General features: G+C 41.4%; 1 protein-coding gene across 2 annotated transcripts; it reads right to left on the bottom strand.

The window, feature by feature from the left end:
- Positions 1 to 255: 255 nt before the first annotated feature.
- LOC124891616 (probable serine/threonine-protein kinase SIS8) lies at positions 256 to 7989 on the bottom strand. 2 transcript variants are annotated; one of them, XM_047403327.1, is made up of 15 exons: positions 7578 to 7987; positions 5258 to 5645; positions 5040 to 5165; positions 4855 to 4959; positions 3905 to 4391; positions 3658 to 3698; positions 3494 to 3562; positions 3312 to 3412; positions 3096 to 3174; positions 2887 to 2985; positions 2736 to 2804; positions 2589 to 2638; positions 1122 to 1203; positions 663 to 757; positions 256 to 562 (listed from the first exon to the last, which is right to left on the bottom strand). In XM_047403327.1, the coding sequence occupies exons 1-15, from the start codon at positions 7868 to 7870 to the stop codon at positions 457 to 459; spliced, it is 2190 nt and encodes a 729-aa protein (XP_047259283.1). In that variant the 5' UTR covers positions 7871 to 7987; the 3' UTR covers positions 256 to 456. The 2 variants fall into 2 exon arrangements, with proteins under 2 accessions (XP_047259283.1, XP_047259284.1); XM_047403328.1 differs by lacking the exon at positions 1122 to 1203 and having other exon boundaries at positions 7578 to 7989.
- Positions 7990 to 13766: the final 5777 nt, after the last annotated feature.

Below are 13766 nucleotides of genomic sequence, written 5' to 3'. Positions count from 1 at the left end.
TTATGGGGTGGGGGGGTGGGCATAGCGGCAGTATTAGAATTTTCACTAAGGAGGTTCAAAAAAAGAACGGGCGAAAATTTCACGTCAAGGTTCATGTGAGTTAGGCCCACCAAAGAAGTAAAATGCTCCCTACCAAAAGATTCTCAACCTGCATGGCTCATGAAATGGTCAAGTTTACTAACATATAACTTGCTGCGTACAATGACGGAATCAGAATTTTCACTTAAAAGAAAGTCAAAAACGTAAAGACTTAAATGCACGAAGAAGCGAAGGGGAATCTATACATACATCAAAAAGCGTTTACATTGTACTTTTCCAACGAAACATGAAGATTTAACATATCTACACAGTGTAATTTTCCAGCGAAACTTGGCTACTCACTATATATATTCTAAAAGACTAAGAATTCCAACATATATGCCTTTAAAGGTAAACCTGTCGATTCGTGTATTGATATTATGTCCCCGTGTTCTTCCTAGCTGTCGTTAATCCTGTAAACGAGAGCATTATGTCTGTCGTCCTTTGGATTATGTCTTGGAACGATGGACGGAGTGCTGGATTGCTGTTTGTATCAAGAGAAGAAAACGAAGTTTAGTTTCGAGTTCATTTTGCATACATTCGATGAGAACATCAAATGAAATAAAAGAGGGGGAAAAGAACACCTTTTCCAGCAATCGAGGATGATTGCAGAAACTCGAGTATCAAGATTTTCTGGAATTTCCAATCTACGATCCATAAATCCAACAACTCCGACAACCTTTAAAGAGAAAAGTTAAGTTCATCGCTTCCGCATGATAACAACAACATATCCAACGTAATCCTACAAGTGGGGTTCTGAGGAGGGTAGTATGTACCCAAGCTAAGTTGCGCAGACTCTTCACTTTTGATGCCGCACCCGTGTCAGATTCTCCAAAAAAACACTAGTTTTGGCGAATCTGACACGCACCCATCGACATTTTGGAAGAGTCCGAGCAACATAGTACGCAAGCCTTATCCTACCTTGGGAGGTAGAGAGGTTGTTTCCGATAGACCCTCGCCTCAAAACAAAGCATTACAAAGCAGTTCGAAAATTGCTTTAGTGAGACAACTTGCAAACGGCATCGAGGTAAGGAGAATTTTACCTGTAAAGAGTTAAGGTTGTTCCATGGAATAGATTCAGTCATTAGTTCCCATAGGATCACACCGAAACTGAAGACGTCAGATCTGTGAGATAATAGAAGAAATCCATCATACCTCAGTCCCAAACAAGTTGGGGTCGACTATATGAATCTACACTGCTTCGTTTAAGTTTAACTCATATCGTTATCATACCAAACAAAATAAAAGTGAGAAATTAAGTTGACATATAACAACATACTCAGTCTAATGCCACGAGTTGGGTGTGGAGAGAGGTAGAGTGTACGTAGACCTTACCCTACCTTGGGAGGTAGAGAGGTTGATTCCAATAGATACTTGGCTCGAGGAAAAGCATATAAAAAAAAAAAAGAAACAATCGGAACTGAAGAAATCGCAACAAAATACTATAGAGTGCATGACAAAGCATTCCGAATAAAGAACAGTTACTACAACAAAATCATGTAATTTTCCCATTTTGTCCCATCTCTAGCTATGCCAGCATTGATTCTAAGCTATGTTGCTCGGACTCTTCAAAAATGTTAGTGGGTGCGTGCCGGATTCTCCAAAAGTAGTGTATATTTGGAGAATCCGACACAGGTGCGGCATCAAAAGTAAAGAGTCCACGCAACTTAGATTCTACGGATTTGTAGGTTTTTCGAGAAAACTTCCTCCATGTAATTTTAGGTCCATCCGGTCCTCTTTTAACACTTTCACTCACGATGGCGTCTTCACCCACCATTATTGAAAAGCCATTGCAATTCAATTACACGAAAACCTTAACGTTTTCTCGAAAGTGTTAGCGTGAGTGAAAGCGTGAAGTATTTGATCCATACAAATAACTGTTGTATAGTAACCATTTTTCCGCTATGGTTTTGATAGCGTCTTCACTCACGATGGCGTCTTCACGTCACGATAGCGGAATGTACATCCATACAAATAACTGTTGTATAGCAAGAAACAACACTACTACTCGCAAGGATAAAATGGTTCCCGGCTTCCCGCAGTTTCATTTTTTTAATCTTCTTACATGGAACATGTCATTAGGAAAAACGCATAAAGATGAAAGAGCTCAAGCTCAACAAGCAATTGAGCATCAGCCAATCACCTAGTCATTTAAGCAAATTAACGGATGCAAAGTAGAAGCGGAAACTCAGCATAACTGGTAAAGTTGGTAAAGTTGTTGCCATGTGACCAGGAGGTCACAGTTTCGAGCCATGGTAACAGCCTCCGGCTCTTCACCAGACCCAGCCGGGAGCCTAGTGCACTGGCTGCCCCTTTTCTTTTCACGGATGTAAAAGCTAAGTTGCTCGGACTCTTTAAAAATTTCTACGGGTGTGTGTCGGATCCTCCAAAAATAGTGTATTTTTGAAGGATCCGACACAGGTGCGGCAACATTTTTGGAGAGTCTGAGCAACTTAGTATAAGTATTTGATCTTCTCAGGAAGCTTGCAAGCAACGCTTTGGAAACTTACTTTTCTGTTGAAGGTTCATTTCGAAGTACTTCAGGAGCCATCCACTGGGGCTGCAATAATCAAGAAAACGAATACAAACCAATATTGGCATAAAGCTATATCGACGCGACAATGAGAAAGGTGGAAAAAAGAAGTTAAGATGTTTACCGTCCCTCGCCCAGATTTTGTTGTTAAAAAGGTTGCATTTTTAAATCTCGATAGGCCAAAATCTCCAACCTGAAAATAATGACGTCAGTTTACTTATCTATTAAAGAGCTTCACTTGGAATAACTTGAAGCATCCATTCAGCAATCAGTACCTTGACGGTCCAACTTTTATCAACTAGCAGGTTTGAAGATTTCAGGTCTCTATGCACAATAGGTGGGTTGCGGCGATGCAAATAATTCATACCTCTTGCCTATATTCAATTAAACGAGTGTGAGAAACACAACGATGTTTTGCAAGGTCAAGTGTCACACTGAAAACATATTAGAGAAGGAAATTGATGAATCCAATAAGAAACCACACCACATCGAGGGCCATCCTAAGACGCCGTCTGAAGTCTAATGACTGATTATTTCCGTGAAGCGTTTTGAAAAGACTTCCCCTGAAATACATGATGAGAATGTTGTCAATTTTTTTTTCGAACTGACCAGAGTGGACAACCATCTGCCAATTGTCGGACCAGTTTATCAATAAACTTCTCCACGGAATTCTCCCGCAGGGGATTAACTCTTCTAATACCTGGGTAAAAATTCTGTGACGATGGCAGATTTTTCTTGTGAATATACGGCCCCCATGAATAGCAACACGTTAGGATGTCTGAGTCTTTTCATTATTTCAACCTGAAAAACACGATAGAAAGTAAATTAATTTTTTTTTGTTCTATCAAGTTAGTGTCGATCTATCAGCTTCTATCAACATACCTCCTTTTTGTAGTCGAGCAATGTTTCCTCATTGCACTGATTCCCAAAGTAAACCTTAACGGCAACATCCTAAAGAAAACATTGAGAAAATTAACAATTACTGTACCTCCATAATGAAATACTATTTCAGAACATAACCAAAAACTTGTAAACTAGAGAAGTACCGATCCGTTCCAGATTCCATGATACACAACACCATATGAACCTACAGAACAGACATTGAGGTCACTGATCATTACAAGAACTTAAAAGTTTTTCTGCTTGATAAATGATAAAAGGCTCCGCATTATATGACGATAATAGATGCAAGGAGTAGACAATCAGTGGATAAGTGTACGAATAATCAACGAAGGCACTACTTCAAAAGAGCAAAAATCTGTATGTAAACAATGATGAGGTTACTCTATTTACCTCGTCCAATTTCCTCCTTTAGGCTAATGTCTTCCCATAAAATCTCACAATCTGCTATCAAGCTCGACTCATTCTCAATTTTGGATGATGAATTTCCATGGTTATCTGTGCTCCCACCTGACTTTGGCGATTGCTGGAGTTCATCACTCATACACGATCCTGGAATCTGTTCAGGAATTTCAAGTGCCTCGGGAAATTTATCGGAGTTCCTTGAGGAGGACCCTCCGGGACCCTCTACAACACCGTGCCTAGTTGTAGGGGCACATGTTCCTCCTGGATCAAAACAAGATCCTTTCTGGTTTCTCTGAAAGCAATGACGTGCATCAACAAAGTGACAACATTCTGCTGAAGAATCAGACGCTGCTGGCGGATGTGCTTCAGCTACATCCTCACCAACAGGAGCACTGCCATTGCCATTCTGTTGACCTTTTTCTTTACTAAGGTGACCAAATCCCGCAAAGTTCAACTTTGACATAACCTTTGCTGCCTACAATTGTTGCAAAATAGTCATTAGAGATAACATCCAGATTTAATCATATAAAACATAATTACCAAAAACTTTTATCAGGACCTTAGTCCTTTTATTTCTTCGGCGCAAGACACCTACATTTTTCTCTTTAACGTCTAATTTCTCTCTGGTTTTACTTAGTTCAAGTGATTCCCAACACCCCAAAATCATTCAGTTTTCCCAAAGTAAGTTGCGGGTTCGGCAGAACAAAATAGCTTTAGTCAACACCCTGTATTCGTGTAACAAACTTCACCTAACAATGTACAAATAATTTATCAAGAACCCAACAAGCAACAGTTTTTAGATTGAAGAACCCATAAACTCGAACTTTAGGCTCCGCCTCTGAAGCCGATCGTTTCCAAGAAATTAACAAAGCCAAGAAGGAAGAGAGAGTTGTCATATAGAACAATACTCCACACATGTAAAGAAGAAGGAAAATTACAAGTTTGGAAGGCTGAACAATGTCGAATGTAGAATCATCCTTCTCAGATCTCTCTGTGTTAGCTCTATTCCTTCCACCGAGCAAACCGAAACTCAGCCGTGCTGCCTGAAACGATAATCTTATCTCATAAACACCAGTTTAGTCAATAAGAAACAAGAAAACAAACCAGCTACCTTCACACTTACAGGTGCTCTGGGTGGCTTCAGTGGTTTTCCTTCTTTGGAGTCTAAATCAGACTCATCCCTCGCGCTTGCATCTGCAGAAGCATCGCATGCATCTTCTCCACGATTCAGTGAGAAAACTTGCGAGGCCTGAAAACGATCAGCGTAAAACAATGGATAATTACTCAGAAAGTTGGACCAAAAATATATATGAAGCACAAGGATAACACGATAATAAGCACCAGATTTGAAACAGATGATGCAATTTGTGGTCGTTGATTCCATTGAATCCTTTTGAAATTTATTCCTCGTGCACCAGGTTGATCATTATCCTCATGAGTACTTGTGTCCTTCGAATTTGTATTAATGAATGAAGCATCATTCGAAACAGTGATAATACCAAAAAGCTCACCATCCTCGTACAATGGGCTCTTCGTCAACATTGCCATAAAGATCTGACCGGACCTCTTCTTGCAAGGAAACAGACCGGACCATGATTCTCCAGAGCTCAATCTCTGCCTGGCAATCCTTACCAGCTCATGATATTCTTCACATATAAGAAACTCCGTGGTTATCTGTCCAAGTACTTCATGCTCTTTATAACCGTAAAGCCTTTCAGCAGATCGATTCCTGCAAGAGAAAAACTTCCTTGAGTAATATGCAACTCACGACGGATAAGAGCACCTAGAGTCTTCCTTATTATTTTCTGTTTTCTAACAACAACATACCCAGTGTAATCCCACAAGTGGGGTCTGGTGAAGGTAGTGTGCATGATGGACCTTACTCGTACTTTGGGAGATAGGGAGGCTGTTTCCGATAGACCCTCGGCTCAAGAAAATAATAGAAGTAAAGAATCCAAGGCAATTTACTAACATGGGTCATGGCATGTCAAAGCAGTTTGAAAAAGAAACACTAACCTATGTTGCTCGGATTCTCAAAAAATGTTGCCGCACCCGTGTCCGGTTCTCCAAGAGTGCACTAATTTGGAATATCCGAAACGCACCCACAAACATTTTTGAAGAGTCTAAGCAACATAGACAGTAACTATAACAAAATAATATGATGATCGAAGTACAATTAGGGCAAGAAACTATGAGATTAGTGCTAATACTACAGAATTGCACGGAGACAATATTCAACTAGCTATTAACTTTATAGCCTAACTTCAAAATCTACGGACAAACGGGAGCTAAAAATACACAAAAATCAATAAAAGAAGCAATTTTTCAAAGTAAATCTAGCTCAAGTCAACTTCATTTCACCAAAAAAACTCAAAATATCAACAAATCCCAATATACACATACTACTCTCAAATTTCAACATCAAAATCTATGGCAAAACGGGAGCTAAAAATACACAAAAATCAATAAATAAATCATTTTTTCAAAGTAAATCCACCTCAAATCAACTTCATTTCACCAAACATAAGAATATCAACATAACTCAATATAAACATAGCAATTTCATAATCAAGAACTCAAACAAGTTACAATATTTACTTACCAGTAAATAATATCCCCAGTAGTAGCTCTACTAATATGAACAGCATGAACCGGAACAAATTTCATTCAGATTATCAACTATTGTTAACATATTAATATAGATTTATTTTTCCTCCAATAGCTTGTTGAATTGTTCAACAAGATTCTTATGACTTGATTCAAGTGAGTATAGTCTTTTGACCAAGAAACAACAGATAGTAACAAGATGATAACTACAACAACATAATAACAACAATAGAAGGACAAGAAACTACACGAGCAAAACAACAACTCTTAATATAAACAGTTAACAAGACAACACACTGCAACGTACTAGCTTTCTACCCTAATCGCATCCTTCACCACCTCCACAACTTCAAGAACTCAAATTTTCAAGTTTCTAACTTCAAAATCTATAGCCAAAAGGAGCTCAAATACATACAAAAATCAATAAAAGTAGCTATTTTTCCAAGTAAATCTAGCTCAAGTCAACTTCAATTCACCAAACAAAACTCAAAATACAACATAATAACAACAATAGAAGGACAAGAAACTACACGAGCAATACTACAACTCTTAATATAAACGGATAACAAGACAACACACTGCTACCTACTAGCTTTCTACCTTAATCGTATCCTTCACCACCTCCACAACTTCAAGAACTCAAATTTTCAAGTTTCTAACCTCGAAATCTATACCCAAAGGGAGCTAAAATATATACAAAAATCAATAAAAGTAGCAATTTTTCAAAGTAAATCTAGCTCAAGTCAACTTCAATTCACCAAACAAAACTCAAAATACAACATAATAACAACAATAGAAGGACAAGATACTACACGAGCAATACTACAACTCTTAATATATATGGATAACAAGACAACACACTGCAACGTACTAACTTTCTACCCTAATCGTATCCTTCACCACCTCCACAACTTCAAGAACTCAAATTTTCAAGTTTCTTATAAGCCAAAGGGAGCTCAAATTTATACAAAAATCAATAAAAGCAGCAATTTTTCAAAGTAAAATCTAGCTAAAGTCAACTTCAATTCACCAAACAAAAACTCAAACTACTTACCAATAAATGATTTCACCAGTAGTAGCTCTACTAACATGAACAGCATGACCCATATAATTCAACACATTCCTATATGGACTCCCAGTAACAAAATAACCCGGAACCCGAAAACCCATTTGACCCGAATCCATTAATTTCTCATCTTTATCCATAATATCATCATCATCAATCTTCTTTTCTTCCAATAACTCATTGAATTGTTCTACAAGATTCTTGTGACTTGATTCCAGTGTGTATAATCTTTTGACCAAGATTGAAGACTCGTCGTCTCCGGCGGCTGCTCCGCCGTGCATGGTAGCCAGAGACGGTGACTACGGCGGCGATGGTGGTGGTGGTGGTGGTGGAGGGGAATAAGGATGTGGGTTGTGAAGGAAGTGGCCATTTTTTTTCAATTCTTGATTTTGGAAAAATTGAGGTTTTTTTTTTTAATGTTTTTTTGGTTGGTGGGTGGAGCAAGTGGATGTTTGACACGTGTACTTTGCTGGCCAAGTGAAGCTATCAGATGTTGTCTACTGGTAGTTTTTTTTTTTTTTTTTTTTTTTTTTTTTTTTTTTTTTTTTGTTGGGTTTTTTCCGCATTGGAGCCGACTAATCCAGATTCGCATTGGGTAGGGTCCCATTCGGGTATCGTTTTCAACAGAATTTTCTTCATGTCCAAGGTCTAATCCTCGACCTCTGGTTAAGGATGGAGCAGCCCCATTCGCTGAACCACAACTCATGTTGGTGGGTGTTTTTTTATTAATCAAAAGGAAATAGAAGATATATAGAATAGTTTGATGAAATATTATTGAACATGTTTCATTATTTTGATTATGCTAGTCATTCAATGACAATTGAAAATTGTGTGTATAGAAAATGTGTCAGATGAACACGAATTGAAAAGAGGTAATTGTAGCATGATTTGAAGCAAATGAACGAAGATTGGTGAATAGTCAAGTACACTCGAAATTAGTGTACTATAGCCCACAGTTTTAGCGATGGGCCCGAGGGTCGTGTGTGATTTGGGCCGAAAATTGACCCAGCTGCCCCAGGCAGGCAGGAGAGCGGCCTAGTATGGTCCATTGTGGTCAGCGGGGCGGTTTGGGTGGTCAAATGGTGAAACGACGCGAAAGGATCATTTTTGAGCTAAATCGGTGTGTTATATAGCCCATAGTTTTTGGGGTAGGCCTGGGGGCCAGGCGTGATTTGGGCCGAAAATCGATCGGGCTACCCCACGCAGGCTGGGGAGCAGCTTAGTGTGGTCCATTACGGTTAGCGGGGCGGTTCGGGTGATCAAGCAGGCAAAACGGCTCGAACGGGCCGTTTTGGGGCCAAATCGGTGTGCTATAGCCCACGTTTTTTGGAGTGGGCCAGAAGGTCAGGCGTGATTTGGGTCTAAATTCGATCGGGCTGCCCCAGGTAGGCTGGAGAGTGGCCTAGTGTGGTCCATTGTGGTCAGTGGGGCGGTTCGGGTGGTCAAACGGGTGAAACGGCGCGAACGGGCCATTTTAGGTCTAAATTGGTGTGTTATATCCCACGATTTTCAGGGTTGGCCTGGGGGTCAAGCGTGATTTAGGACAAAAATCGATCGGGCTGCCCCAGGCAACCTGGGGAGCAGACTAGTGTGGTCCATTGTGGTCAGCGGGGCGGTTTGGGTGGTCAAACGGACGAAACGACGTGAACGGGCTATTTTGGGGCCAAAATGGTTTACGATAGCCCACGATTTTCTTGGTGGGCCCAGGGGGACGGGAGTAATTTGGGTTAAAAATTGATCGTGCTGACCCAGGCAGGCTGGGGAGCGGCCTAGTGTGGTCCATTATGGTCAGCGGGGCAGTTTGGGTGGTCCAACAGGTGAAACGGTGCGAACGAACCATTTTGGGGCCAAATCGGAGTGCTATAGCCCATGATTTTTGGGGTGGGCCCAGGGGGCAGGTATGATTTGGGCTGAAAATCGACCAAGCTGCCCAAGGCAGATTGGGGAGCGGCCTAGTGTGGTCCATTGTGGTCAGCGGGGTAGTTTGTGTGGTCAAACAGGCGAAACGGCGCAAACGGACAATTTTGGGGCCAAATCGGTGTGCAATAGCCTACGGTTTTTGGGGTGGGCTTGAGGGCTGGGCGTGATTTGGGCCAAAAATTGACCGAGCTTCCCCAGACAAACTGCGGAGCAACCTAGTGTGGTACAGTGTGGTCAGCGGGCGATTTGGGTGGTAAAACGGGAGGAACGGTGCGAACGGGCCATTTTGGGGCCAAATCGGTGTGCTATAGCCCACATTTTTTGGGGTGGGCCCAGGAGTCGGGCGTGCTTTGGGCCAAAAATCGATCGAACTACCCCAGGCAAGCTGGGAAGTGGCCTAGTGTGGTCCATTATGGTCAGCGAACCACGTTTTTGGGGATGGGCCCAGGGGTCGGGGGTGATTTGGGATAAAAATTGATTGGGCTACCCCAGGAAAGCTGGGGAGCGGCCTAGTGTGGTCCATTGTGGTCAGCGGGATGATTCAGGTGGTCAAACGAGCGAAATGGAGCAAACTGGCCATTTTGAGGCCAAATTGGTGTGCTATAGCCCACGGTTTTGGGGTGGGCCTGGAGGTTGGGCATGATTTGGGTCGAAAATTAATCGAGCTGCCCTAGGAAGGTTGGAGAGCGGCTTAGTGTGGTCTATTGTGGTCAGCGAGACGGTTTGGGTTATCAAACAAGCGAAACGACGTGAACATGCTATTTTGGGGCTAAATCAGTGTGCTATAGCCCACGATTTTTGGGGTGGGCCCGAGGATCGGGCGTGTTTTGGGCCATAAATCGACTGGCGTACCCCAGGCAGGCTGGGGAGCAGCCTATTACCATTGCAAATAGATAACTTATAATACCTCCCTTGCCATTTTTCTTCTTTGCCCAGCTAGTAACCCATTCCATTTCAGTTTGTCATTGTCCAATTGTTCTAGATGTGTTCCCCTATCACTCTTAGGATTCTTTGGCAGAGCTGATAGGTGATGTTACATTCAAAGAACAAATGCTTTGTTGTCTCATCAGTAGACTTACAGAATACACAGGTAGGAAGAACTACCACACCAATCTTCACTAACCTCTCAACTGTGGGAAGTCTCTTCTACAATGCTAGCGATAAAAAGAATTTATGTTGAGGGTGTATAGCCGGATGCTCTGTCAAACTCTTCCAGCTTGCTTTAGGGAATGTAGGAGTTAGTGTACATTACATCATTTTGATTAGGAATCTATCTCTGCTTACCATTGTTTGTAACCTGATAACAACAACACCATTCAGGGTACTCAAAGTGTTGAGGATTTCCCTAGATTCAAGTACTTTCCTTATGACCCATGTAGCATTCTGAGGATCCTGAAAGCTATTAATTGTTTCATGCTTCATATAATATATGTGTACCCATTTAACCCATAAGCAATCTTTCCGAATGACATACTTTCATTTTTAGTTCATTTCAAAAAAATTAACTTTTTTTTTGTAATATTTTAATTTTAACTTTCCGCCTGCATATTTGAAACAACAAGATTAAAAGGCATTTGGATATATTTGATACAACTTTAATTTAAGACCATAAGAATAAAAAAAGGCTGGGTCGAACCTTGGTGTTGATTTGTGGTGCTCCGACACCCGTTAAACCTGATGCAAATTAGGTATAATTATATAAGCAATGTATAAAAACTGGTATAGGATGCAGAAAAACACCCATTAAACTAAGAAGATGTCTTGGTGTTTTGATTTTCAGGCGGACCCTTAAAGCTTTGGATATTGATATATGTGTTCGAACCTTCTGAGCACCCACGACTCCTAAATTCTGGGTCCGCCACCGAAAAAAGATCATTCTTTTTAAAATGGAGGAAGTATGTTTATAGGTTGTGTGTCTGATATAGCCAATGAGGAACTGCTTGAGCTTATTGATTTTGCTGTAGAATGGTACATAGTTTGTTGTCCTAAGGTTCAAGGAGGCTTGAACTTGAAGAATTGTAGATTGTAGAATATGGTTCAAGAATTGAACCCTTGTAGTTGTGGTAAATAATAAGTTTTTAAAGTCAAATACAAGACCATCACACCAAGGAGGCCTTTTATGCTATTCTTAACACTTATTTAAATTTATATTTTAACTTATTTTATCTAACTCATTTTCAAAAATAGAATTTTAAACATTGAAAATGCCATTCACATCCTCCTTACTAGGCCTATAATTAATAATTTCTAATCTCGGAAGGCCATTTCATATAAATAAAATCAAGTAAGATAAAAAGGTCAATCAAAAATAGGGAGTCAAAGGAGATAGGAAAAAAAGTAATTGTAAAATGCTGAAACTTTAAACCTCCATAACTTTGCGCTCGAATATCCGTTTGAGGTGATTTTTTTTTAAATTTGCGTATTTTTTTGAGATTTGTATGGGAAGACTGCTGAAAGGCGGTTTGGTCGAGCTAATTGATAATGCTCAACTTACACGTCAATTTAGTGCAAGGCGGTCGTCGTCAATATATTTAGCCAACTTTGGAGTCAGAGCTAAATCCATAGGGAACAATGTAAGTGCCGATTAAACTAGTTTGAAACTAAAGCTACAAGTTAAATTCAAATAACTGGCACGAGAAGACAAAATGAGGTTTTTTTAATGATTAGCAAATAATAGTCGATCACTTTAATCAGTGTTCGTAGTCAGGAGTTTATAAAGAAACAAGAATTATGTTCACTAGGGTGTTCGGTACTTGACAGATGCTAATAATGGTTCAAGATTCTCACGGTAGGTAGGACAACAAGCTATCTTTATCGATGTTATGCTTAAATGTCTCTCGACCTACTTAAGCATTTAATTTTCTAATCCTCTCGGACTTAGAGAATTTCTATTCACTGCCCAGATTTTACCTCAGGTCAAACGGGCAAAACGGCATGAACGGGGCATTTTTGGGCCAAATCGGTGTGCTATAGTCTACGGTTTTGGGGGTGGGGCCCGGGGTCCGGGGGTGCCGTGGGCCAAAAGTCGACCGAGGCATGCCAGGGAGGTTGGGAATCATCCCAGTATAGTCCGCTTATTTATTCGAGGCTATGCGGGTGGTCAAATGGGAGAAACGGGGTGAACGGAAAATTTTTAGGCCAAATCGGAGTGCTATAGCCCACGGTTTTGGGGGTGGACCCAGGGTTCGGGGGTACCGTGGTCCGTTTATTTATTCGAGACCATTTGGGTGGTCAAACGGGTGAAACGTCATGAACGGGGAGTTTTTTGGCCAAATTGATATGCTATAGCCCATAGTTTTGGGGGTGGAGCCGAGGTTCGGGGGTACCGTTAGTTGAAAATTGATCGAGGCATGCCAGGGAGGTTGGGGATGGTCCCTGTGTGGTCTGTTTATTTATTCAAGGCCATTTGGGTGGTCAAATGGTCAAAACGGTACAAACGAGGCATTTTCTAGCTAAATCGATGTACTATAGCCCATGATTTCGAGAATGGGCCCGGGGTCCTTGGGTTCTGTTGGTCAAAAATTGATCGGGGTGTGCCAGGGTGGTTGGGGATCGTCCCAATGTGGTCTTTTTATTTATTCAAGGCTATTTGGGTGGTCAAACAGGCAAAACGATGTGAACAGGGCATTTTCTGGTCGGGTTCCGGGGGTGTTGTGGGCCAAAAATGAACAGGGGCATTCCAGGGAGGTTGGGGATCATCACAGTGTGATCCGTTTATTTATTAGAGGCTATTTGGGTGGTCAAGTGGGCAAAATAGCATGAACGGGGCATTGACGGGCCAAATTGATGTGCTGTAGCCCACGGTTTTGGGGGTGGGCCCGAGGTCTAATTGTGTCGTGGATCGAAAGTCGATTGGGGCATATCGGGGTAGTTGGGGATCGTCCCAGTGTGGTCCATTTATTTATTTGAGGCTATTTGGGTGGTCAAACGGGCGAAACAGCACGAACGGGTCATTTTTGAGCCAAATCGGTGTGCTATAGCCCACGGTTTTGGGGGTGGGCTCGGCGTCTGGGGGTCCTGTGGGCCAAATATCGATCGAGTCATGCCAGGGAGGTTAGGATCATCCCAATATAGTTTGTTTATTTATTCGAGGCCATTTGGGTGGTCAAACCTACGAAGTGGCGTGAATGGGGTATTTTCAGGCCAAATCGGTTTGCTATAACCCATGGTTTTGGAGGTGGGCTCGGGGTCCAAGGGTGCCGTGGGCCAAAAATCGACCAGGGTATGCTAGGGAGGTTGGGAATCATCCCAGTATGG

The sequence above is a fragment of the Capsicum annuum genome, unplaced genomic scaffold (assembly GCF_002878395.1).
Source record: "Capsicum annuum cultivar UCD-10X-F1 unplaced genomic scaffold, UCD10Xv1.1 ctg3868, whole genome shotgun sequence".
Lineage (NCBI taxonomy): Eukaryota > Viridiplantae > Streptophyta > Magnoliopsida > Solanales > Solanaceae > Capsicum > Capsicum annuum.
Note: the sequence above shows the minus strand (reverse complement) of the source record. Positions and strands in the feature narration are given on the sequence as shown.

What these genes read in the sequence shown, in the direction of transcription:
- LOC124891616 (XM_047403327.1), bottom strand. Translation starts at nt 7,870, where the DNA reads ATGCACGGCGGAGCAGCCGCCGGAGACGACGAGTCTTCAATCTTGGTC. An exon ending in AATGAACCTTCAACAGAAAA is followed by an intron (nt 1,204 to 2,588) that starts GTAAGTTTCCAA and finishes ATTATCTCACAG; the next exon opens with ATCTGACGTCTTCAGTTTCG. An exon ending in ACAACCTTAACTCTTTACAG is followed by an intron (nt 758 to 1,121) that starts GTAAAATTCTCC and finishes TTCTCTTTAAAG; the next exon opens with GTTGTCGGAGTTGTTGGATT.